At 38.8% G+C, this 23,099-nt stretch overlaps 2 protein-coding genes and 1 long non-coding RNA gene across 3 annotated transcripts; all 3 read left to right on the top strand.

Moving 5' to 3' along the window:
• Positions 1-826: 826 nt before the first annotated feature.
• Positions 827-6,454, top strand: LOC110924217. The gene is made up of 4 exons (XM_035987086.1): positions 827-1,612; positions 4,574-4,954; positions 5,145-5,394; positions 5,481-6,454. Exons 1-4 carry the CDS (start codon positions 883-885, stop codon positions 6,229-6,231), a joined length of 2,112 nt encoding a protein of 703 aa, XP_035842979.1. The 5' UTR covers positions 827-882; the 3' UTR covers positions 6,232-6,454.
• A 731-nt stretch (positions 6,455-7,185) lies between these two features.
• On the top strand, positions 7,186-8,664 carry LOC110921871 (L-lactate dehydrogenase B-like). The gene is made up of 2 exons (XM_022166192.2): positions 7,186-7,797; positions 8,060-8,664. Exons 1-2 carry the CDS (start codon positions 7,186-7,188, stop codon positions 8,501-8,503), a joined length of 1,056 nt encoding a protein of 351 aa, XP_022021884.1. The 3' UTR covers positions 8,504-8,664.
• A 10,905-nt stretch (positions 8,665-19,569) lies between these two features.
• On the top strand, positions 19,570-21,504 carry LOC110922982. Its single transcript, XR_002583613.2, has 4 exons — positions 19,570-19,685; positions 19,955-20,042; positions 20,887-20,990; positions 21,228-21,504. It is a non-coding gene; the product is annotated as an uncharacterized LOC110922982 (long non-coding RNA).
• Positions 21,505-23,099: the final 1,595 nt, after the last annotated feature.

Raw genomic sequence — 23,099 nt, forward strand, 5'->3', positions numbered from 1 at the left:
GACGGTGGATACGGAGGAGACGGTGGATACGGAGGACACGGTGGATACGGAGGAGACGGTGGATACGGAGGAGACCGTGGATACGGAGGAGACCGTGGATACGGAGGAGACGGTGGATACGGAGGAGACGGTGGATACGGAGGAGACCGTGGATACGGAGGAGACGGTGGATACGGAGGAGACGGTGGATACGGAGGGGACGGTGGATATGGTGGATACGGTGGATACGGGGGATACGGTGGATACGGAGGAGACGGTGATCATCAGCAATTCATTTCCCCGGGCACTCCTTATGTTCATCAAAACAATTCGGACGTTGGAGGATATGGTGGTTATGGTGGATATGGTAGATATGGTAGTGAAGCACCTCCCATTCTGGACAGTCTGTACTTAAAAAAGACGGTATAAATTACTATTTTATTATTAATATTTTATTATTATTAATTTTATTATTATTATTTTTATTATATTATTATTATTATTATATTATTATTATTATTATTATTATTATTATTATTATTATTATTATTATTATTATTATTGTCGATGTTACAGGTTTTCAACTCCTTAGATGAACTAAAGAAACGGATACAAGAAATAGCAAATGCGGATGGTTTCGTTATTGTCACCCGTCGATCAAAGAAAATCGGGGGAAGAACCGGGAGGGTATGGCTTGAATGTGATCGTGGTGGTGAGCACCAGAGTACAGCAACACTTAGAAAAGCTGGAAGCAAAAAAACCGGTTGCCCGTTTTACCTGCTGGCTGTCCGAAACCACCCGTATGAAACCTGGGAGATAAAAGACGGAACAATTGAACATAACCACGAACTTTGTGAGGACCTGTCGGCCCACGCGTTTGTGCGAAGGTTTACTCCAAGCGAAATGAAACTGATCGAGCAGCTGACAGCTCAAAACATGGAGCCGCGCAAAATATTTCAAACGATAAGGAAGCAGGACCCCGACAGGTTTCATGTTCAGAAAGACGTTCAAAACGTTGTAGCGAAGATTAGAGCCGAACAAAGACAAGGATTGACTCCCATGCAGTCACTAGAAAATGTGCTGATGAAGAACGACTTTATTTACGAGATCCGGGAAGAACCCGGAACAGAGATCGTAACAGAGATCTTCTTTCTTCATCGGGACTCGAGAGTCTTGTGGCGTGCATTCCCCCACGTCATGATGATCGATGCAACGTACAAGACAAACATATACAATATGCCCTTTATCCAGATTGTTGGTATGACGCCTACCAACAAATCGTTTATTATCGCGCATGCCGTTGTTAGTAAAGAACGGGGTGATAACTTTGTGTGGGTGCTTGAGAGGGTTAAGGCAATGTTGGATGAATGTATGGAGCCACGTGTGATTTTAACGGATAGAGACCTAGCCCTTATGGGCGCGTGTGCTAAAGTATTTCCAGACGCCTCCAGGCTTCTTTGCAGGTGGCACATACAACAGAATGTTATGAAGCACTGCAAGGGTGCCTTCACAGACGACGACTGGAAGACATTTTTGTCATTCTGGGGTTCATTGATTGAGTCTCCATCCATACCCATCTACGACTACCACTTGCGCAACATGCGAAAGCGACTTGTGGAGTGCAAACGTTCTAGTAAGTTTTTCTAATAACATACGACTCACCTATGCAAATTTTATTAAATTATTTTTACTTTTTAGGAGTCTTCAAATACGTGTACGATAACTGGCTAAAAGACTACAAGGAGATGTTTGTCTTTGCGTGGACTGATAAGAGGCGCAACTTTGGTAATCGTACTACAAACAGAGTTGAGAGCCAACATGCCAACTTAAAGAGATACGTCGAAGATAGGAGCTCGCTGGACCGTATAGTTGGTTGTGTCCGGGATATAGTTGAGACACAGTTCGGTGAAATAAGGAAGACTTTTCGAGAAAGCATCGAAAAAACAATGAAACACCACAAACACCCGATGTTTCAACACCTACTTGGAAAAGTATCCCACAAAGCCCTTGACTTGTTGCATGGAGAGGCAATTAGGAGGCTAGATGTCTTGGAGCGCTTTAATTCATCATGTGGTTGCCAAATGTGGCACAGCTGTGGGTTGCCCTGTGCTTGTAGGATAGAAAAGTACATGCGTGAAGGTAATAATTATTGAACGTCGTACAACACTTGTGTGATATATTTCCTTTCCTTCATTTTACCTAAACAATATTGTTTTTAACCGTGCAGAGCATCCGATTCAACTCGAAGACATAGACGTCTTCTGGCGGAAACTTAACTTCCAAAGTTGTAAATTGATAGACGACTCCCTTGACGTGGTCGAAGAGCTAGATGTTGTTAGACAACAATTACAGTCGCACCCTCCAGCTCAGCAAAAAAGCCTGCTTTCAAAGATTAAAGCGGTGTTGACTCCAACGAAATCTACCAAGAAACCACCGGTTGTCCAACAAAATACTCGTGGCCGACCAACAACAAAGCAGGTACAAGAAAGGTTGGACGAGGCCTCTCGTATAGATGAAGAATTGAGGAGAAGCCCCTTTGCAGGACTTCTTATTGCACAAACGTACGGTATCGGGGTGCACCTGTTAACGACAACCATGGGTGCGAGTTCCACTTACTTCCCAATACTAAGTCCTCCGGCTAATCAACAACCATTATTCATAACGCTTACACATGTTAACGAGAACCACTTCATACATGTTAAGCTGGAAGGGGATTATCCTATGCCACCAGCACACGGGCTATGGTTGACCCACCGAAGACCCCACACAGAACAATGGGAAGATATGTACTTGCCACGTCTAGAATGGTATACATCGATAATGAATCCTCGACCAAGATCAAACCCCAGTCTTAATTACATAGATAGTTACACGGAAGAATGATTTTTGTAATTAATAGTATTTTTTTGGAATTAATAGAATTTTTTTGTAATTATTAGTATTTTTTTTGTAATTAATAGAATTTTTTTGTAATTATTAGTATTTTTTTATAATTATTAGTATTTTTTTTGTAATTAATAGTATTTTTTTTGGAATTAATAGTGTAACTTTGTAATTAATAGTATTTTTTTTGTAATGAATAATATTTTTTTGGAATTAATAGTATTTTTTTAAATTTTTCTACAAAAAAAAAACTATACGCTTCGTATAGAACTAGACTCCTCGTATCATATTGCACAAAAGACCATTTAGCCCCTGATAGGCCCCCAATAGAGGCTTATTCCAGGGGCTCAAAGGTAATTTTACACCAACCAGACGCCTCGTACAGACCTGTACGAGGAGTACAGTTGAGCGGGATTTTGAAAATTCAATTTTTGAATATCTGAAATTCAAAATTTGAATTTTTTGAAAGTAGACGCTTCGTACAGACCTGTACGGGGCGTCTCTTTGAGCGGTTTAAATTTGAATTTTGAATTTGAATTTTGAAAATCATTTTAGTTAATTACTATTTTACCCCTGATATGCCCCCAGTATAGCCACTTAGCAGGGGCTAAAAGGTAATTTCAAAATTGTACGACTCGTACAGACCTGTACGAGGAGTACAGTTGAGGCGGTTACTTTTTGCCATTTCTTTTTTTAATTAATAAAATGTATTATTAAATTACCATTATGCCCCTGTTTACCCCTTAGTATAGCCTTTTTTCAGGGGCAAAATGGTAATTAACCATTCCAGAAATATCTTTTTGGAATGGTTAATTACCATTTTGCCCCTGATAAAAGGCTATACTAAGGGTAAAACAGGGGCAAAAATGTCATTTAGCAAAAAGCATAGACGCCTCGTATAGCTCTATACGAGGCGTCTAGGCTTCGTATAACACAGGGGGGGGGCCTAGACGACACAGATCACACACACAAACAAAAACACACACATATACGGTGCATTCGGATCTATACGCCTCGTACGTATTTCAACCGTATTTTTGAAGAATCGAAGCATCACCGGTACGTATTTCATCCCGTAGTTAAGTATTTTTGTCTCGTTTATGCCTTTAGACCGTAGGTTTGCCCTAAAAGTTGAATTTGGTTGGGTTTTGGGGGTTTGATGTTGATGATGATGAAGAACTTGTGGAACAGGACGCTGAGTATAGCCCTATACGAGGGCTATACGAGGGTCTGTTTTTTTTTTTTTTTTTTTTTTATTAATTATATTATTATTATTATTTATTAATTATTATTAAATATTATTATTATTTATTAATTATATTATTAAATATTATTATTATTATTATTATTTATTAATTATTATTATTAAAAACATTATTATTAATATTATTATTATTTATTTATTTATTTATTTATATTATTATTATTATTAATTATTGTTATTGTTATTAATATTATTATTTATTATTTATTATTTATTTATTTATATTATTATTATTATTAATTATTGTTATTGTTATTAATATTATTATTTATTATTTATTATTTATTATTATTAATTATTGTTATTGTTATTAATATTATTATTTATTATTTATTATTTATTATTATTAATTATTAATTATTGTTATTGTTATTAATATTATTATTTATTATTTATTATTTATTATTTATTATTTATTAATATTATTATTATTGTATACGTATACAGTATTTATTATGGAGGACGATCTGATGCCGGGCGATGACATGCACATAGAGCCGGTTCAGCAGGGTCCACGACGGAGACAGCGACCGCCTGTGGATACGTTGCAGGGGCATCCCTATCTAGAGTTTCCCGACGGCACTGACGCCGCCCGTCATTGCCAGAAGCTTAGGAGGATGCACGTTGGATCGCATGCATCGATCGACTGGGATGCGATGGAGGAGATTGCTGAGACGCCGAGAGTGCGTCGGTTTATACCTATCGATTCCCCGTGGCATCGTCTTTTTGATTTGGCGCACACGCCGACCTACAGGGAGCTGCTGGTCGAGTTCATTTCGTCATTCACATTTCACCCTCCTGGGGAGCCAGTGCCGATTCCGTACCCAGGTGAATGTTATTGATATTTATTTATTTATTTATTAATATTATTTATTTATTTATTTATTTATTTATTTATTTCTTTATATTATTATTATTATTATTATTATTAATTATTGTTATTGTTATTAATATTATTATTATTATTTATTATTTATTATTTATTATTATATTGTTTTATTTATGATTCCGTACCCAGGTGCTCCCCCTCCGCCTGAGGTTTCTTTCAGGCTTGCTGGCGTTCAGCGTTCGATGACGCTAGCAGAGTTTGCGGTGCGCTCTGGTTTATACATGCAGGAGGAGATCGAGACTGAGATCTACACAGCGGGGCTAGTGGTGGTTGAAAAACCCACTCTTGTTGGGTTTTGGCAGGTGATTGCGGGGGCGGATCATTGGGAGCATGACAAGTCGAAGGGGAGGGTGTCGTTTGTTAGCGACCCACTATACAGGTATGTACGTTTATTATTGCAATTATTGTGATTATATGCACTGTTTATTAATCTCTGTTTTTGTATTTCGCTAACACTATCTGCAGGTATCTGCACCATTTGCTCGCCACTTCTATATCAGCGCGCGGCTACAGCCGTGAGTGGTGTACGACCACAGATCTTTTTTTCCTATATTGTTTGTTGTATAGGAGGCCGTGCGCGCTAGCACACGGTCTAGCCCAGTACTTCGCCTCCGGCCATCACCGGCAGGAGCGCGGATTTTTGTATGGCGGGGCGTACGTGACCGTCATTGCCCGTTCATTTGGCCTCGTACCACATCAGGACCCACATCTACGGACGCCGGCCATCATGCCGACGCGGATGGGTATGCCGTCGCTATGGGGGATGAGGGTTATCAAGAGGTTCCCGGTTGGCCCGCGGTTTAAAAACCGCGAGGGGGGCGTATGGAGAGAGGAGGACCTACCAGAGCATTTCGAGGACGTTCATCCTCCTGCAGATCCTGCTGATGTAGTGCCCGTGGAGGACCCTCCGGAGGATCTAGACGGTGCAGCGGGGCCACAGCCACCGCCACCTGCCGGGGCACCTCAGTTTCCACGTCACGCTATTCGAGGTGGTGCCCCAGGAGCTGCACTACATCCGGATGTACGAGCCAGGCTTGACAGGCTCGACGATTTGGTAGGTTGGTTGGTACGGGCGGAGCAGGATAGACGAGAGAGAGAGGGATTACCCCCGATACCGCTTCCACCGGTTCGAGCACCACATCAGCAGCAGCAGCCGCAGCAGCAGCACCAGCCGCAGCAGCAGCATCAGGATTCAGATTCGGATTTTGATGCATAGACCTGTTGTTGTTTTTATTGTTATTGTGGATGTACAAACTTATCTTCTATATTTTTGTTATGGATGTAAACAGTTATCTTATATATGTCATATTTATGTTTGTTTTCAGTTATTCGGTTACTCAATGATTGTTCTCTTAAATTTAGATAATACGGAAACAATATAACCCCTGAATATAATACGGAAACAATATTTGAAAGAAATAAAATTTTAATCGAAAGAATAATATTTAAAAAAGTAAAATGTTAAAAACAATATAATATATTTAAAGAGCCGATTTTTAAAATAGTTGATTTAATCGACGCTGAAACAAAAAATTTTTTTAAACTTTTTATATTGTAAAAAACAAAAAAAAAACAAAACTTTTTTAAAAATAAAAAAAAAACGATTTTTAAAGGCAAATAGTTAATTTTTAAAAAACAACAACTTTTTATAGTGTAAAAAAGAAAAAAAAACTTTTTTTAAAACCTAAAAAAATTTCATCAAAAAAACAAATCTTCAAAAACCATCCAAAAAACCAACCCAAAACCCACCAAAACACCCCTCATTTCAGCCAAAAAAAACTTCCAAACGGAGACGCCTCGTATAGACCAAGACCCCGCGTATAGGGTTCCTTAAACAACGTGCCTGACACCCCCTGTACACCCATCGAATTCAGTGCATGGACGCCTCGTATAGGTCTATACGAGGCGTCTAGGTTTGCAAAAGTGTGGATTTAGGCGCAGTGGGTGTCCGGATAGATTGGCCCATATAAAAACTCAAATATCCTACTTTAGATAAGCAGCGGTTTTGATATCAAATGGATCTTGAATCTATCATGGCTCTTCTCTAAATACTATATTAATAAAATAATGACCTTTGTTAGTATAAATACCAACTCCCACATCTCCATCAATTCCATCACAATCCATATTTCAAACATCTTTTTTGGAGTATAACACATCAAAGACGAAAATGCAGAAAATTAGTGCTTCATCTTTAGCTCTTGGTCCAGATGGATTAAACATAGCTCAGTCCTTCTTCAAGCCCATCCATGGTGCATTACCACCACCACCCACCACCCGCAACACCAAAATCTCCGTCATTGGCGTAGGAAATGTCGGTATGGCCATTGCACAAACCATTCTGACACAAGATCTCGCAGACGAGATCGCTCTCGTCGACGTTAACCCCGACAAGCTCCGTGGTGAGATGCTTGACCTCCAGCACGCCGCTGCATTCCTCCCACGTACCACTATCTCTGCATCCGTTGATCACTCATGCACTGTTGGTTCTGATCTTGTGATTGTAACCGCGGGTGCCCGCCAGTTACCCGGGGAGTCTAGGCTGAATTTGTTGCAGAGGAATGTGAGTTTGTTCTCCAAGATAATTCCTCCATTGTCAGCCGGGTCTCCGGAGACTGTTATGATGATAGTGTCTAACCCGGTGGATATTTTGACGTATGTTGCATGGAAATTATCTGGGCTTCCAGCTAACCGGGTTATCGGGTCAGGTACTAATCTGGATTCTTCACGCTTTCGGTTTCTCATTGCGGATCATCTTGATGTCAATGCCCATGATGTGCAGGTTAGTTTGAAGTTTTACGAGTCCTTACATACACTACTAGAAAACTGCCGAAAACTTAACCCTAGTTCTCGTCAGAGTTTTGTTAGAAACTGGTCGGAAATTTAAACAAAATTAGAAAATAAGAATAAAAAGAAATGGACAGATTATCCTTGATCAGTAAACACATGAAATAACATGAAAAATCTATAACGTACATTCCAATAATATTTTGTAAACATGTCACTTACTAGTTATTAATCTTTTATCTAACTTTTTACTCAAGGCATATATCATGGGAGAGCACGGAGACTCATCTGTAGCACTATGGTCAAGCATAAGCGTTGGCGGAGTGCCGATACTTAGCTTTCTAGATAGACAACAAATCGCCTATGAGAAGCAAACACTCGAGAACATACACAAAGAGGTCGTCCAAGGTGCATATGAAGTGATTGGTTTAAAGGGTTATACATCATGGGCCATTGGTTACTCGGTTGCTAACCTAGCTCGGACCATATTAAGGGACCAACGCAAGGTGCATCCTGTTTCAGTACTAGCTAAAGGGTTCTATGGCATCAACGGGGGCGAGGTGTTCCTTAGCTTGCCCACACAGTTGGGAAGGAGCGGAGTGATGGGAGTGACGAGTTTGCATCTAACCGAAGATGAATCTCAACAACTTCAAAAGTCTGCTATGACCATTTTGGAGGTGCAAAGCGAATTGGGTATTTGAATTTGATTAAATATCCTTTTATATTTATATTAGCAAACAATCTGTTTGTATTTGTATTTATTTGTGATGTTAAGTTTATGTGTGTGGTTTTCTTTGTATTTTGTAATCTTTAACAATTAAAAATATGTGAGTTTTATCTACTTCAATGCTTTTACTAATAATTATTTTAAAAGAGACCATTTTATTCGACATTCATATTGGTACACTCTCTCACTTTATTTCGCTCTGTATACACATCAATATATAGAGATAGAGTGAGAAAGAGTGTTCCATTAAGATTTTGAAATGTACCAATAAGATAATCATTTTTATTGGTAGATAACTTAATTGATGTAGAGAGCAAAAATATAATATAAGTGAGTATAGAGAGTTCTACAAACTTTATAGAAATAATTTGAACTTCACATCAAATTAGTTATTGAAGAAACGTGTATCAGATGGGTAAGTCTCTGTCGGGTAATTTCCATATCAGCAACCTGAACGATGACCTACAAAATAACACACCGTTAGGACTCATTACAGGAATGAGGTTATTCCCGTAACTTCCTCCGGCGTGAGAATAAGTCTTGGTGTATGGGAGTAAATTATTGAGAGAGAAAGTATTAAGAGAGTAGACGATCGTACCTTAGGTTTTGCTTCCTCTATTTTTACTATTTGGTGGTTTAGGGTTTCCCCTTTTTGGTAGCTCAGTTGCATTGGGATCACAACCGAAATAGGAGATCATGTAGATCATTGTTTCTTCCATGTCTGTTCATAATCATTGGTTCCCAGCTTTTATGCAAAAGAGGCATAGAGTCTTATGGGTAAACCTCTCCGTTTTCGCTCATTATTTGAAATTATGAGGGATTGTGAGGCTGCCGAAGCCATGGCATGTTTGAGGCAAAGTTACCCCCTCATTGATGGTGCTAATGGCAATGCCTTTGCTCCCTTGAATGTCGTAGATATTCAAGAAATTCTCTATGGAGTGAGCCTTTCCAATGCTGATCTTAGGGTAACCTTCCATTGTTTGTGCTGATATAGGTGCACTTTCTTCTTTATCGTGATCAAAGGTGCCAGTGAGATCAATAAATGTAAAGGAAAGGATTTTTGCTTCCGTTGTCGAGAAGTTATTTCATTCTGCACAAGTTGCTTTGTAAGGTAGTCGTCGTTATGGTTTGGTCTGTGACCATCGTCATAAGCGACATGTTAACATTGATTATCCTGCAAATCTTCGTTTTGCCAATGATCCGATTGTGCCGTTCATGACCGAACCACCAGTGAGGGCTTACTATATATCTTGACCTTCATGTGATCGATGTTGACGTACTTCACACCTCTGCAGAGGTGTTAGCAATGTTCCCTGATGGGTAGGGTGTAGAACTTGTTCTTTTGTAGTTCACATATAATATTATGTATTATCAAGGGACAAGTACTTGGTTTGATGGTATTTGTATGTATTTATTACCAAAATACATAGCGATGTATTAAGTGGTGATGTATCTATTACCAAGAAACCCACTTCTTGGTGCTGTATTTTTGTAAACAACATGGTATGAATACTTTGGGAATGCTAACTATTTTGTAAATGTTGTTCATGAGTTTTATACCGTGTTTGTGCAGTTAAGGTGAAGAGGTAATATGTGTTATATTTATGTCTAAGTATGAATAATTTGGGAATGCTCCATTATTTTTTCCAAGAATCCGACCATCAGAGCACTAACATTATATAAGGCTGGGACTATCCGGACATCTTGTCCGCCTATTTTCACACTTTTTGCGCCCTAGACGCCTCGTATAGAGCTATACGAGGCGTACATGCACTGAATTCGATGGGGTCTCAGAGTGTGACAGGCACGATGTTTAAGGAACCCTATACGAAGGGTATAGCCCTATACGAGGCGTCTATGGTTGGTGTTTTTTTTTTGCTGAAATGAGGGGTGTTTTGGTGGGTTTTGGTATGGTTTTTTTTGAAGATGTGTTTTTTGGTTGAAATTTTTTTTGGTTTTAAAAAAAGTTTTTTTTTTTCTTTTTTACACTATAAAAAGTTTTTGTTTTTTAAAAATCAACTATTTTAAAAATCGTTCTTTTTTGGTTTTAAAAAAAGTTTTGTTTTTTTTTTGTTTTTTACACTATAAAAAGTTTTTGTTTTTTTTTTAATCAACTATTTTAAAAATCGGCTCTTTAAATATATTATATCGATTAAATATTATATTGTTTTTAAGATTTTACTTTTTTAAATATTATTCTTTCGATTAAAATTTTATTTCTTTCAAATATTGTTTCCGTATTATATTCAGGGGGTTATATTGTTTCCGTATTATATTCAAAACATATTTTGTTGCCATATTATCTAAATTTAAGACAACAATCATTAAGTAACCGAATAACTGAAAATAAACATAAATATGACATATATAAGATAACTTTTTACATCCATAACAAAAATATATAAGATAAGTTTGTACATCCATAATAACAATAAAAACAACAACAGGTCTATGCATCCAAATCCGAATCTGAATCCTGATGCTGCTGCTGCGGCTGGTGCTGCTGATGTGGTGCTCGAACCGGTGGAAGCGGTATCGGGGGTAATCCCTCTCTCTCTCGTCTATCCTGCTCCGCCCGTACCAGCCAACCTACCAAATCGTTGAGCCTGTCAAGCTCGGCTCGTACATCCGGATGTAGCGCAGCTCTTGGGGCATGACCTCGAATAACGTGACGTGGAAACTGAGGTGCCCCGGCAGGTGGCGGTGGCTGTGGCATCGCTGCACCGTCTAGATCCTCCGGAGGGTCCTCCACGGGCACTACATCAGCAGGATCTGCAGGAGGATGAACGGGCTCGAAATGCTCTGGTAGAGGCTCCTCTGTCCATACGCCCCCTTCGCGGTTTTTAAACCGCGGGCCAACGGGGAACCTCTTGATAACCCTCATCCCCCACAGCGTCGGCATACCCATCCGCGTCGGCATGATTGCCGGCGTCCGTAGATGTGGGTCCTGGTGTGGTACGAGGCCCAATGAACGGGCAATGACGGTCACGTACGCCCCGCCATACAAAAATCCGTGCTCCTGCCGGTGATGGGCGGAGGCGTAGTACTGGGCTAGACCGTGTGCTAGCGCGCACGGCCTCCTATACAACAAACAATAAAGGAAAAAAAGATCTGTGGTCGTACACCACTCACGGCTGTAGCCGCGCGCCGAAATAGAAGTAGCGAGCAAATGGTGCAGATACCTGCAGATAGTGTTAGCGAAATACAAAAACAGAGATTAATAAACAGGTGCACCCATGGTTGTCGTTAACAGGTGCACCCCGATACCGTACGTTTGTGCAATAAGAAGTCCTGCAAAGGGGAAGTCCATCCAGTGATTCTCCCCACACCCGGCCACTGAATCCCAAATTAGGCCCTGACGATGCGTGTAAAAATAACCTTCAGCCCATGCTTCAAATATTGGGAACCAGATCGATTCGTTCTGATCCATTTCTTAGACAATGTCCCTTCTAATAAGCCCCCATGAACTCTGATCCATCCCTAAGCCCACAGCCACAGACCGAAACCCACAATGACCGTCTGGCATCACATCTCGTATGCACGAGACGTATGGATGGAACACTGGCGGAATGTCAGACTTAAACCGTTCGATGATTCCCACGTACTCGTCCCCAATGATTAAAGGAAAACCATGATCATCTCGTGTCTCTTTCTTCTTAGAACTCTTTGAACGGCTTAGGCTCGCTTTGGGTTTTTGGGACCTTATAACCGATTGTTGTGAGGCCTGAGACGGAACGTACGAGCTGTGGCGAGGTTTATCGTACTTACTTTGTCGTGAACCTTCAAAGCACGTGTTTGCATCACCGAAGGAGCTTCTCCTCAATTCTTCATCTATACGAGAGGCCTCGTCCAACCTTTCTTGTACCTGCTTTGTTGTTGGTCGGCCACGAGTATTTTGTTGGACAACCGGTGGTTTCTTGGTAGATTTCGTTGGAGTCAACACCGCTTTAATCTTTGAAAGCAGGCTTTTTTGCTGAGCTGGGGGGTGCGACTGTAACTGTTGTCTAACAACATCTAGCTCTTCGACCACGTCAAGGGAGTCGTCTATCAATTTACAACTTTGGAAGTTAAGTTTCCGCCAGAAGACATCTATGTCTTCGAGTTGAATCGGACGCTCTGCACGGTTAAAAACAATATTGTTTAAGTAAAATGAAAAAAGGAAATATATCACACAAGTGTTGTACGTTTAACAATTATTACCTTCACGCATGTACTTTTCTATCCTACAAGCACAGGGCAACCCACAGCTGTGCCACATTTGGCAACCACATGATGAATTAAAGCGCTCCAAGACATCTAGCTTCCTAATTGCCTCTCCATGCAAAAAGTCAAGGGCTGTGTGGGATACTTTTCCAAGTAGGTGTTGAAACATCGGGTGTATGTGGTGTTTCATTGTTTTTTCGATGCTTTCTCGAAAAGTCTTCCTTATTTCACCGAACTGTGTCTCAACTATATCCCGGACACAACCAACTATACGGTCCAGCGAGCTCCTATCTTCGACGTATCTCTTTAAGTTGGCGTGTTGGCTCTCAACTCTGTTTGTAGTACGATTTCCAAAGTTGCGCCTCTTATCAGTCCACGCAAAGACAAACATCTCCTTATAGTCTTTTAGCCAGTTATCGTACACGTATTTGAAGACTCCTAAAAAGTAAAAATAATTTAATAAAATTTGCATAGGTGAGTCGTATGTTATTAGAAAAACTTACTAGAACGTTTGCACTCCACAAGTCGCTTTCGCATGTTGCGCAAGTGGTAGTCGTAGATGGGTATGGATGGAGACTCAATCAATGTCCCCCAGAATGACAAAAATTTCTTCCAGTCTTCGTCTGTGAAGGCACCCTTGCAGTGCTTCATAACATTCTGTTGTATGTGCCACCTGCAAAGAAGCCTGGAGGCGTCTGGAAATACTTTAGCACACGCGCCCATAAGGGCTAGGTCTCTATCCGTTAAAATCACACGTGGCTCCATACATTCATCCAACATTGACTTAACCCTCTCAAGCACCCACACAAAGTTATCACCCCGTTCTTTACTAACAACGGCATGCGCGATAATAAACGATTTGTTGGTAGGCGTCATACCAACAATCTGGATAAAGGGCATATTGTATATGTTTGTCTTGTACGTTGCATCGATCATCATGACGTGGGGGAATGCACGCCACATGACTCTCGAGTCCCGATGAAGAAAGAAGCTCTCTGTTACGATCTCTGTTCCGGGTTCTTCCCGTGTCTCGTAAATAAAGTCATTGTTTATCAGCACATTTTCTAGTGACTGCGTGGGAGTCAATCCTTGTCTTTGTCCGGCTCTAATCTTCGCTACAACGTTTTGAACGTCTTTCTGAACATGAAACCTGTCGGGGTCCTGCTTCCTTATCGTTTGAAATATTTTGCGCGGCTCCATGTTTTGAGCTGTCAGCTGCTCGATCAGTTTCATTTCGCTTGGAGTAAACCTTCGCACAAACGCGTGGGCCGACAGGTCCTCACAAAGTTCGTGGTTATGTTCAATTGTTCCGTCTTTTATCTCCCAGGTTTCATACGGGTGGTTTCGGACAGCCAGCAGGTAAAACGGGCAACCGGTTTTTTTGCTTCCAGCTTTTCTAAGTGTTGCTGTACTCTGGTGCTCACCACCACGATCACATTCAAGCCATACCCTCCCGGTTCTTCCCCCGATTTTCTTTGATCGGCGGGTGACAATAACGAAACCATCCGCGTTTGCTATTTCTTGTATCCGTTTCTTTAGTTCATCTAAGGAGTTGAAAACCTGTAACATCGACAATATTAATATTAATAATAATAATAATAATAATAATAATATAATAATAATAATAATAAAAATATTAATAATAAAATAGTAATTTATACCGTCTTTTTTAAGTACGGACTGTCCAGAATGGGAGGTGCTTCACCACCATATCTACCATAACCACCATATCCTCCAACGTCCGAATTGTTTTGATGAACGTAAGGAGTGCCCGGGGAAATGAATTGCTGATGATCACCGTCTCCTCTTATCCACCGTATCCCCCGTATCCACCGTATCCACCGTATCCACTGTCTCCTCCGTATCCACCGTCTCCTCCGTATCCACGGTCTCCTCCATATCCACCGTGTCCTCCGTATCCACCGTCTCCTCCGTATCCACCGTCTCCTCCGTATCCACCGTCTCCTCCGTATCCACCGTCTCCTCCGTATCCACGGTCTCCTCCGTATCCACCGTGTCCTCCGTATCCACCGTCTCCTCCGTATCCACCGTCTCCTCCGTATCCACTGTCTCCTCCGTATCCACCGTCTCCTCCGTATCCACCGTCTCCTCCGTATCCACTAGCATGGTATGAGTCATCTACAGGGGCTGTTTCATCAACAGGAGGATGCTTGTTCAAATCTAGAAACGGGCTGTTTTGTTTTCCTTGTATACTAGACACAACCTCCTCTTGCTCATTAGAATGGGGAACGCCAGACTCCTCCAAAATATACAACCGTATCATCATTAGTAAATAATAAACTAAAACAACAAGTAATTAAAACATTTACGCTAATAACTGTTACCGGAACGCTTTCGTGCCTCCACTTTTCGCTAGAATACTGCCCAAAGATATAGTTGCCGTCCCAATATGATGACATTTCAACACTCTGGGATGATAAGAACGTAAATACAAACAACAAGAGTCACCCTTTCGAATAAATAAAAGAAGAAACAGAATGTGAGTGTTTGTTTGTTGAATGCTCGGATGTGGACCAAGAACTCACTGTAGGTTGCATTTTATGTGAGCTAAAGACGCCTCGTATAGGTCTTTACTCCCCGTATGCCTTTAAGTCATGTCGGGCATAGTCTCATCATAGTCAAATCGGTCAGCCCAAGACGCCTCGTATAGGTCTATACGAGGCGTCTAAGTACCCTCGTATTGACCTCTCGTACAGGGCTAGACTCCCCGTATAAGTTGACTGATGTGACGTTGTACGAGGTGCAGAAGCTGGTCGGAAAAGCAAACCTATACGCCTCGTATAGCCCTATACGAGGCGTCTAGAAGGGTGTGGAATTAGGGAATAAGGTGTGTTAATATGTACACCCTTATATAAATTAAGATAGAGACTTGGATGAGCATGATCTTACTAACCTTTGATTAAGTTTTTGAAAATCGGATCACACCTTTCGATAGGCTGAAAACTACGAGTCTAAGATGCTTCTAAGACGTTATTGGTTAACGTTGTTGGTGAGATATTGATTTCAGGTTTGTCATTGACATTGGTTCTCTGTTGTATTCGGTTACCGTAACCGTTTAAGATGCTTTTCTTATGTTCTGACCTTCTTACAAGTTTATGTTGGTTACACTACTACAAAAACGGCATTTGCTATGAAATTTTGCTACGGAAAAAACTGGTGGCAAATTTTGCTACGAGTTAGTTACGGATTAGCTACGAACACATTTTGCTACGAATTAGCTACGATCTTCTGTCGCAAATGAATTTCATAGCAAAACTCATAGCAAATCCGTAGCGAAATTGATGAAATTAATATAAAAAAATATAATGTAGCAAAACCGTTAGCAAAATCCGTAGCAAAACCATGAAAATAAGTATTTAGAAATAAACAAAAAATAAATAAAATAAAATCTGTAGCAAAATCGATAGCAAAATTGTGAAATAAATATAAAAAAAAACTTAGTAAAATTGGTAGCAAAGTCCTTAGGTAAATCATAAAAATGAAAATTTAAAAACTAACTAACTGAGGTTTAAAAAAAGGTAGCAAAATCGGTAAGTAAATAGAGTCCGTAGAAAAATTCATAGCAAAATCTAGAAAAATTCTTAAAAATTAGCAAAATCTATAGCAAATCTATAGAATAATTCATCACAAAATAAGAAAAAGAAATTATTCAAAAAAAATTTACTAATATCCATCGTAACATCCATAGCAAAATACGTTGCAAAAGAAAACAAAAAAAAATTAAATTAATCAATAATAGTGGTAGCAAAAGCCACAGCAAAACTAACAAAATAAATATTCAAAAAACAACAAAAAAACGCGTAAGAAAATCCATAAGCAAAAAATAGACAAAAAAATATTAAAAAATAATTAATAATATAAACAATAAAAAATCAAAATATTAATTACTTAAAAATAGTTAAATAAAAGTCAATTTTACATGAACTGATGTAAACATAAATACATTTAATATAGCTATCTCATACAAATAATACTAAATTAAGCATAGGGATGAGCAAATGGTGCTGGGTACTGGTACCGAATAATTTGGTACCGACTTTTGACGTTTTTGGTACCGGTTTGGTACGGTACCAGTATTTATCGGTTTTATCACTCAAATACAGGTACCACACCAGGTATTTTCGGTATCGGTGCCCATTCTTGGGATTTTTAGTACCAATTGACATCGAACTTATCACTAGTTAAACATATGAGATCATTCTGGTAATTGATTTCTATGACGTTTTCATATTATTTGCACTCATTTTATAAATATACAAAATCCATGGAGGGGAATAGTGCCAAGCAGCTGCTTGACACTTCTCCATTGACCCAAACAAATTATGATTTTACCCCAGCTTAGAATTACAATTTGGGCCCCAGTTAATATACAAAATCCATGGAGGGGAATAGTCAGCCAGCTAGCTGCCTGGCACTTCCCCATTGGCCCGAACATATTACGATTTTACCCCAGCTTAGAATTACGCTTTGCCCCCCCAGTTCAAAATTACAGTCTTACCATCGTTGAAGATTTCAACAAATTACGATTTTACCCAGTCAAATTTACGATTTTGCCCCCAGTTCAAAATTACAATGTTGCCATCATTGTAGCTTTTGACAAATTATGATTATACCCCAGTTGAACTTACGATTTATCACCACCTCAGAATTATAGTCTTCTCATCGGTTTCGTTTTTTTCTAGCAAAACTTTCATAGTGTTTTGTTTTAATTGGTAGAGATATATTTGGCCGAGCGCCCCGCAACGCGGGCGGGGCATAAACTAGTATGCTACAAAGACCATGAGGGGGAACAGTGCCAACAAGTAGAGCTAAATAGTCGATGATGATCATTTGGTCGATAAGGGTTGGTAATACCTATATTGGTCAATTTAGGACAGTTAGGTTTAAGTTGGAGTATCTAACGACATTTAGGGTCAATATTATTCCATGTCGTTAATTATTGTTGGACAAAGACGATCAATGAGGTTCAGTATTCGTGGACAGTTATTTTAACCACAATACAATACACTGATGTAGATATCCGTGCAACGGGTCATACATAAGGCTAACGAGCTACTTCGTGGACGGCAAATGCCCGTCCCAGAAGTCTCCTTCCCAAGTGTGCGCCTAAACGACCACAACACATCATTCATCGTGGCGACTAGCGCATCAATAAAACGCCTAGGAAGCGGCCTTCTTGTTCATCTAAATGCAAATCGCCACCCCAAACCGTGGCAACATTAACTCGCGACGTTGGCCACAAAATGTGAACTCTACTGCTATCGTGTCGTAGAAGTACTCAAGCCCCCTCCCCCGCGTTTCCACAAAACGAAAGGTGGCTCCTGATGACCCCGGTCCCGTCCGGACTTAAACAAACGGGACCACGGGGAGGTAAGGCGAGGCATGACCCCTCGACCCAAGCCAATCGCCCTAAAAACACGAGTCGATCATACGAGGTGGATTAAAATGTATCAATCTAAATCTACCCAAATACCTGTGGGCATGCGTGCCATGCAATATCTCACTAACGTATCTCTTGAACTCTACCCAATCATCCAGGAGCTCATCATCCTGATCCGCTCATCGCCCTCGTCTCCCCTGCCCCTTGGGCCCCATGCCTCCCCCTCCCCTCTACGCGCACCTAGCTGAAGACTATGCCATATTGTCCAAGCTTAACCAAGTAATACTCAAGTTTGATTGTGTCTTGCTGTCTTCCCGATTACGCCGAGTCATGCCCGAGCGAGTTCAAACTTTGACTGGGTTGACGATTCCTACCGTTTCCACTAAGTCATGCTCGACTTTGACCGAGTCTGATTCCTGGTTACTGAGTTAGAGAAAATTCCTACAACGAACACCTGATTCCAAGCCGATTCGGCCGAGTTTTACAACATTGCCTATCGAAAATATCTCTTCTGGTTGCTCTACTGAGTTTCGGTACTATAACTATTTTATAACAAAGCGAACTGACGAAACTAGCTAACTAATACCGACCGAAACCCGTTGCGGAGTGCGGGAAATATATACTAAGTGTCGATACCATAACTATTTTATAACAAATCTAACTGATGAAACTAACTGATACTGACCGAAACCCATTGCGGAGTGCAGGAAATCTCACTAGTTATTATTAACACTCGTTATTTATATACTATTAATTTGCATTAGGTTTTAGCATTAAGGTATTGTACTATGTGTTAATATGGTGTTTCATGCATTGCTTTGTTGCAAGTTGTGTTGTTTTATTTGTAAATTATTATTATTTATAATAATCTAATTAATTTAGCCAAAACCTTGTATAATATAATTTGTAACATATTGATGTAATGGTTGTTGTAATGAATGCATTATGGTTTGTATAGTGGTAATGATATATATTATATATAGATTACGATGAACCTTTCAAGCGGGAAAAAATAGACGCGGGTTCATCGTAACGTGCGACGCCAAAATCAACTTAGTTATTTTATTCTATGTTTTACGTTTCGTTTTAATTTCTTCATATTAACACGCCGCAACTTCAGTGTCGATGGTCGCTGGCAGTAGTGTGACATTAGTGTTTGCCTCCGCCGCAACACGGGGGTGCTTAATACTCGTTATATTAAATTATAACATTGGTAACATGATATAATCGACTATTTATATCTACAAATTAATTTTTATTTTAATTTTCTAAAACCAATAAACTTCTTAATTACTAAACCATTATTTTTTTTTTGTTGTAAATATTACATATATATATTTTTTATATATAAACTTGATTTTAAAGATTCATACAGAATAGAGAAAATTGAAAATTCGCTCCTCAAATTTCACTGTGACCTCCCGCCTCTCAATTTCCCGCCCCTTATCTCCCTAATCCCAATCCCATCATCCCACTATATTTCCCTATATTTCGGCATCTTGCTTTGATTGACGGTTAGTTTTAAATTCTTGGTTCTCCATAAAGGAAGAAGGTAAAGACTAATATAGATCTAAGTTTTTTTTAACCCCTTACCCTAGCAGTGCAACATCACTTTCAGATGTTCTCTATGATTTCCAACTTTGTATCATATGTTGCAACATCACTTTCAGATGTTCTCTATGATTTCCAACTTTGTATCATATGTTTCCTGTGTTTGCTAATATAGTGACAGGTGTTATATTAATGTTATTTTGCTGCTATTGTTTGGGGGGTTTTGTCATACATAAGTTTAAGTTTGCTTTATGGGTTTATTTTACACAGATGGCGTCCATGTTCGACAAGGAGGTGTCTTAACGACTAATTGGTTCACTATGTTGTTGTTGGCAGAAACCCTTAATTTTCATCTCTGGTAGGCATATCGATTTCTTTTTATTCTTCTACGCTTGTTAAATTTGTAAGCTTTTTGATCGTTATAAAGTTATTATGATTTGTGTTGTTTATGCTGTATCCGATAAATTACTATTTATCTCCAACTCTTTGTTGTTTCTCTCTAAACGTCCATTGAATCGATTGTCTATTTATAATGTTCCCAATTTTGATGGGTAATGGATTTGTATTAATTATTTGGTTTTACTAACTAGCTAACAACACTTCCAATGAGTTGTGACTTGATACTTTTTTTATTGAAAAAAAAGTTAATGTCCTAGTCGTGACTTCCAATATTAGTTATCCCCTTTAAACATCATGTTTTCAGATTGCATTGCAGCAAGAGTAACATGGTTTGATATGTTTAAAGACTATGTATGCAAATTGAAATCGTTACTACTTTTGATGTTAGAAAGGTATTACTAATAATTTAGGAACATGGTTTGATCTTTGGAGGTCAAATGGACCATTTTTACTAACAAGTTTAATATTGTCGTGTTTGTTTCAGATTTACTTATTGTAATCTCTTTTGTAAAGTGGTTATTATATTGCAATTGTAATACTAACTAATATATTGTTTTGACTACTGGTAAATGTGAACTTGTCTTTGGTTTTCTTAATATTTCATGTCTAGGAGTAGGACCTTTATGCCCATGTTAATGTTTGCTTTAATTCATGTCAACGGCATAAATAGAGTTAGCTTTTAAGTTATTGAGTTATATTTGTTTGTAAGTTGTTGAAAGAGATTATTATAGGTTCTAATGGATTTGTTTATTAATGTGTGTGTTAGTGGTGATGTGCTAATCTATTAATTATTGGTGCAACAGTTGCATGAATAAATATCGGATTTGGAACAGAATAAAGGGGAGAAGCATGCTATACATCTATGAGGAGTAAATCGAAGAAAACACAAGATTGTGTATTGAAACGAGTAAGAGTTCGATTATTGTCTGAACACTTAACTTCGATAAGTATGTTGAAATAGATTGTATTGCTTCTCGATAATCTGGATCAATACTGTTTTACATTTGAAAGTTCAGCTTGTTCAAAAAATGAATTAGGTTATATTGAGTTAGTTTGTTTGTAATGTTCTATAACTATGGGTGTAATAACTTTTTTAGGTGTTATAATGGATGTTGACGGGTTATTTTTGCTTTGGATGTTATAGGTGGAACGGTTGAAGGAAAAAATAACAGAGTTGGACCAAGATAAGATAGAGAAACATGTTATGATGGAGAAAATTGAAGAAGGTGCGAGGTTGTTTGCTGAAATGAATGAGAAAATTCAATTGTTGTTGCAAAACCTGCCACCAACTTAAGATGCGTTGAATTTTATTGTATTGCTTTTGGATAATTAGGATCTTTATGGTGTTATGTTTGGTTATGTTTGAATTATTTGGATCTTTATCGTGTTGCATTTGGTTATGTTTGGATAATTTAGGTCTTTTAGTATGAGTTTTTAATATTTATCGTCATGTTTGAATTAATATGCTATATCATTTGAGTATTTATTTTTGTTCGAGTTTTTTATATTTATGAGATTTTAATATAATGTTTATAAAGGAAAAAGAGAAAACAATATAAGAAAGGAATTTATTTGAAAAACTCCAAACAAAATGCGTAGCTAATTTTTTTGCAAATACCTTCTAAAATCTATAGCTATAGCCATAGCAAAATCAAGCGAAATTCATAGCTAAATTCCATAGCAGAATTGTAGCAAAATCTTGGAAATTTTTGTAGCCAAATCGTAGTAATTCGTAGCTAAACTCTGTAGCGAAACCAATAGCAAAAAACGTAGCAAGTTCATAGCTAAATTCTGTAGCGAAATGATAGCAAAAACGTAGCAAATTTGTGTAGCGAACATTCATAGCAAAACAACTCCGTAGCTAAAATTCTATAGCGAAATTCCGTTGCAACCTTTTTTGTAGCAAATCTGTGGCTAAAATAGCGACGTGATTTTTCGTAGCTAAATTCGTCGCAAACATAATTTCCGTAGCTAAAGTTCGTAGCAAATAAATTAGTGACGGGACTTGTAGCTACGAACCAAATCCGTAGCAAATCCGTAGCAAAATGGGTGATTGCTACAAATTTGCTACGCATTTGACCATAGCAAATGCCTATTTCTGTAGTAGTGTTATGTTACTTCTTTTGGGTATTTTGGTTTGAGGCAACTTTGTAGTCGAGGATGGTGAGGACAACCTCATCTAAGACGTCATTCTGATTCGCTATGCCATGCTTATTGTTGTCTATTGTGTTTGCATGTGCTCACATGCACTGATTCTGTGAGTCGAATTGTTGTAGATGCTTTGCTTGACATGTCGGCTTCTTATAGGTTTATAGTGGTTATGTCGCTGCTTCTTTTGGGTTGTTTTATTTGACCGGATTGTGTAGTCGATGATGGTGAGAACAACCTCATCTATGACGTTTTTCTTATTCGACATGTTATGCTTGCTATTAGCTTTTGTGTTTACAAGAACTAACATGCTTTAATGGGTCTTTTATTGTTTATGATGGCATATTTATGGCTTTTGTTGTAGATGTACTTTTTTAAGGAACAATGGTTGTGCAACTATGACTTAGTTTCTTACGGCTATGAAGACGTTTTTATCTAGGCATTGCAACCAAGGTGGCGTCAACGAAGCCACCGGTTGCAGCCGATAACATAAGCCTCTAAATCTATATAATGTTAATTAGTAAGATTGTGGTGCATTATAATGTTAATTAGTATGATTTTTATGAATGTAGGTTGTAACTTTGGCTTGTTGGTTTACTGAATTACTGTGCTTAATGTTGCTGGTCCTTTTGTTTTAAAAGTTGTTGTGCTACTTATCATCCCATTTACGTTTTATTAATTTTTGCTTATTGGGTTACCAGACTTATTGGCTATGATGACTGACGTTTCATTTTTGGCTTGGCATATGAGGACCTTTATTTAGAATACATATTGCAGCCATATATTTAAGCCTCTTTTAATTATTTAAAATTTTGTTTCTGAAGTTATGTTTATATTGTTTAGAGTGATCAACTATTATTTACTCTAC

Source organism: Helianthus annuus, chromosome 17, assembly GCF_002127325.2.
Source record: "Helianthus annuus cultivar XRQ/B chromosome 17, HanXRQr2.0-SUNRISE, whole genome shotgun sequence".
Taxonomy (NCBI): Eukaryota; Viridiplantae; Streptophyta; class Magnoliopsida; order Asterales; family Asteraceae; genus Helianthus; species Helianthus annuus.